Source organism: Bison bison, unplaced genomic scaffold (assembly GCF_000754665.1).
Source record: "Bison bison bison isolate TAMUID 2011002044 unplaced genomic scaffold, Bison_UMD1.0 scf7180017864230, whole genome shotgun sequence".
NCBI lineage: Eukaryota > Metazoa > Chordata > Mammalia > Artiodactyla > Bovidae > Bison > Bison bison.
In genome coordinates this window covers 782,033-785,642 of record NW_011494802.1, presented here as the reverse complement: position 1 = coordinate 785,642, position 3,610 = coordinate 782,033, and the positions used below count along the sequence as shown (strand labels likewise).

The following is a 3,610-nucleotide window of genomic DNA, read 5'->3' as shown; positions in this document are numbered from 1 at the left end:
GTCCCCACAGGCTAGTTTCAGCACTGCCAAGATCTCACAGAAGAAGTGGTTGATGACATTGTGGCCACAGAAGGGGAGGCTCCAGGTGAGTTTGGAATTGAGAAGGGAGTTGGCCAAGCCTGCCCCCCAGCTCAGTGCCACCATCCACGTGCACGTCTGCCGGTTCATGAGCTCTGAGTAGCGAAGCGGCTGGCAGATGGCCACGTACCGGTCACACGCCATCATGGCCAAGAGCACACACTCTGTGGAGCCCAGTGCCTGGGTCAGGTACATCTGCAGGGCACAGCCAGGGAAGGAGATGGTGCTTTGGGTTTCCAGGAAGTTGACCAGCATGAGAGACACGAAGGAGGATGTGCCACAGATGTCCATGAGGGCGAGGTTGCTGAGGAAGAAGTACATGGGGGTGTGCAGGCGGGGGTCCAGCATGTTCAGCCCGATGAGGAGGGCGTTCCCCAGCACGTTCACGGAGTAGATGCCCAGGCAGAGCACAAACAGGACCATCTCTAGGTTGTGGTGGTCGTGTAGCCCCAGCAGGACAAACTCTGTCATGACTGTCTGGTTTGCCCCATTTGTCTCACTCTCCATCCGTCTTGTTCTCCCTCTTTTCCCATCTGCACCAAGAAGGTGTTGGATTAAGCACCAGTGGGCCTGGGAGCCAAGCAACATGGATGTGTGACCTGGGACGGGTCAGCCCTGCCTCTGGAACTCAGTTTCACCATCAGTACAATGAGAGAGTAGACTTCAGGTCTGCAAGCCAGCCCCCTCAGTTCTGTAGTTCTGGTGTAACTTACAGGAGATGCGATCCATTCTAATCATCTAGGCTCTTCTCTCTTTTCCCCAGGAGGGCTCTGTGGAGACAATAGACTGGTATTCAAGTTACCCCATACTCCTTTTGAATCTACAGTGTTCTTGGCTGTTAAGTGGAAGCACATTTACTAGGTTATGACTTCACGTGACTGAATGATGCCCATAGGATTTCAGATTCATTCACTCACTGAAGATTTGTTGAGTGCCTACCTTGTGCTGGGTGTTGTTTAGATGTTGGGCTATAGCAGTAAGTAAAATACGTGGACAAAAAGATGCCACAATTGTAACAAGTGCTGTTCCTCTTTCTCAAATTAAGTGGAATGAACTTGGGAAGGCAGGTGGGTGATGAGTGATGGTCACCTCATTCCTTTGGGCATAAAGGTTGAACATTTCTACTGCATAGAATGTACAAGTGTTATTCTAGTATCCGTCCATAAGATCAGACACCATGCATTGGTTCTTAAAAGAATATACTAGAATATACATATCCCAATAGAGCCACGGTCACAACATTTAACCCTGGTCCTAAAAGCCGAGTGAGTCTCCTCTTGGCTTCCATATAGCTTTTTAGGATAGATGATATTGACTATAATATTACACAGAAGGGAAGGGCAGGTTCTAGTCTGGCAGAGGTGTCCTGGGTCACTGACCCTGTCTATAAAGGGAGGGTGGGAAGAGACCACAGTCTTTGCCCAGGAGCCTCCATGTCTCTTCTGAGCTGGTCTCAGCCCCTTGGGAAATGCCAGTGACAGGAGGGAGCCAAGTGTCAAGTGCTGGATGGAAAGCTGTCTTGTGGCCCCTGTGATCCCTGGTCTGAGGGACAAATAGGAGCTGATGGGAAACCTTAACTTGTCAGAAGATCAAATCACCCGTCCCTCAGTCCCTTCAGAGCTACACTGGCTGTGAGGCCAGGTTCCTGTAAGCACTAGAGTCCTACCGTCCTAGTGCTGCATCTTTCCCCGTCATGCGCCTGCTCAGTCACTCAGTCATGTCAGACTCCTTGTGACCCTGTGGACTGTAGCCCAGCAAGCTCTCTGTCCATGGGATTTTCCAGGCAAGAATACTGGAGCAGGTTGCCATTTCCTACTCCAGCTCCTCTCCTCTTGGTCAATGGCATCTATCATCGTGTGGGCTGATGGGCTCTCCCTCTTCTGAATAAACCATGTCTTTTCCCAGAGCTACAGCTTTGCCCAGGAAGTTCCCTTCTGTAGGCAGGTCCTTGGTCTCTTACCCAGTGGAGGTGCTGCTTCTCTTCTTCAGAGCACGGTTCATCTCTTCTCCTCTCCCTCTTGAGCCCTGCCGAGTCACCTCTCCCTTCTTCCTCCCACGGCCCTTGGCCATCGTCTTTGTTCCTGTGCTGCACACCTGTCTCCTCTGCCCCACTTGAGAGCAGACTCGGTCACGTTCCTTCCAGCATCTCATACAGTGAGTGCTGCCAAGGGCAGTCCCTCAACAGGTAGTCCACACATGTTTCAAAAACCCAGCACTGCGTAACAGGATCAGCACTAACCAGATGTGTGATGTTGACCAAGTCACTTGGGTTTGAGACTCAGTTTCCTTTTGAAAAATGGGGATTCTGTGCAGTCCAGATGGGACTCACAGAGGAAAGGTCTGATGAGTCTCCTAGCAATGCTGCAGATCAGACACGACACCTTCAACCATGGGCTCAAGCTATATCTGTCTCCCTGCCTCCTAGACAAGACCTCCGATATCTCATGACCCCCTTCTGCCCAGAGTCTGTGCTGTTTTTTCCTCTCCAACCTAAGTCAAGATCATTGTTAAGGGAGTTTATGAAACTCACATATGAAACAAGGGTAGTTGATTAACCTGGGTCAGGCATTAACCATAAATCTAATCCGTGTAAACATTTTAAGGTAGGGATTTTCTTGCTGAAGTTTGGCAAAAAGGAAAATAACTGCCCGAGTGTGATGGCTTATTCATTCAGTCTTTCAGGAAATTATTATTGAGCACCTACTATGTGCTGGGTGCTGGGAACACAGAAGAGGCAGATGTGCCTTCTACCCTCGGAAGTGTACAGTCCTCCGTGTTTACAATCATCCCCTTGTCTGTTGGTGACCTTGGTCATATCCCTCTCTCTGGGCTTTAGAAACATCTAGATTTTCTTTGAATCTGGCATATAAAGACAAAATAAAACTTGAGGTCAGAAAAACAGAAGTTAAAGGAAGCATCTGTCCTAGGTCATGACTTCATGTGGCTGGATTAAGCTTGCAGCTTAATTTAAGATTTCAGTATAAGAACTTGGTGTTTATTGGGTGTGTTGCTACAGAAAGAACTGGCAACCTCCAATTGTGACCCAGGATACAGGTGTGGGGAGAGTTTTCAGGCAGATAAAAGGCAGGATACCACCTGACTCTGCTTTTCACTTCCCCACCCTTGTCTCCATCAGAGAGACCAGGTGGGAATGGCATGGTCATCAGAGGGCTTTGTCCTCGGCCTCTGAACTGTGCCTGCACTCAGCTCCTACACATCCCTTTGTGCTGGCCTGCTCCAGCCTCAGCAGACCACTCCCCGCTGGTGAACAAACCCCACAGGCTCTTGTCCCCTCCCTTTTCTCCTGCTTTCCTCAAGCTGGAGCACCTTTCTCTCTATACTCATCCTCCGCTCAGCTCACACCTACCTCCTTCCTGGCGCTGACTTCTCAGAGGTCTCCACAGCACTGGCCGTCCTGACACCGTGACGCTCACACAGCCGTTAGCACATTTGGTTTGTTGTGTGTGTCGTTCCCTCTCACACAATAGACCGCGAGCCACGGAAATCAAAGGACTGAGTCCAGTTAACCCCC

General features: G+C 50.0%; 1 protein-coding gene across 1 annotated transcript in view; it reads right to left on the bottom strand.

Moving 5' to 3' along the window:
* Positions 1–2,565, bottom strand: part of LOC104993044 (olfactory receptor 2S2-like) — a 16,477-nt gene extending 13,912 nt beyond the window's left edge. The window contains exons 1-2 of the mRNA XM_010846127.1: positions 2,039–2,565; positions 120–848 (exon numbers count right to left, since the gene is read on the bottom strand). Of these exons, the coding sequence (XP_010844429.1) occupies positions 120–666 (547 nt within the window). The 5' untranslated portion in view covers positions 667–848; positions 2,039–2,565. The remainder of the gene's footprint in view (positions 1–119; positions 849–2,038) is intronic.
* Between the last annotated feature and the right edge of the window lie 1,045 nt (positions 2,566–3,610).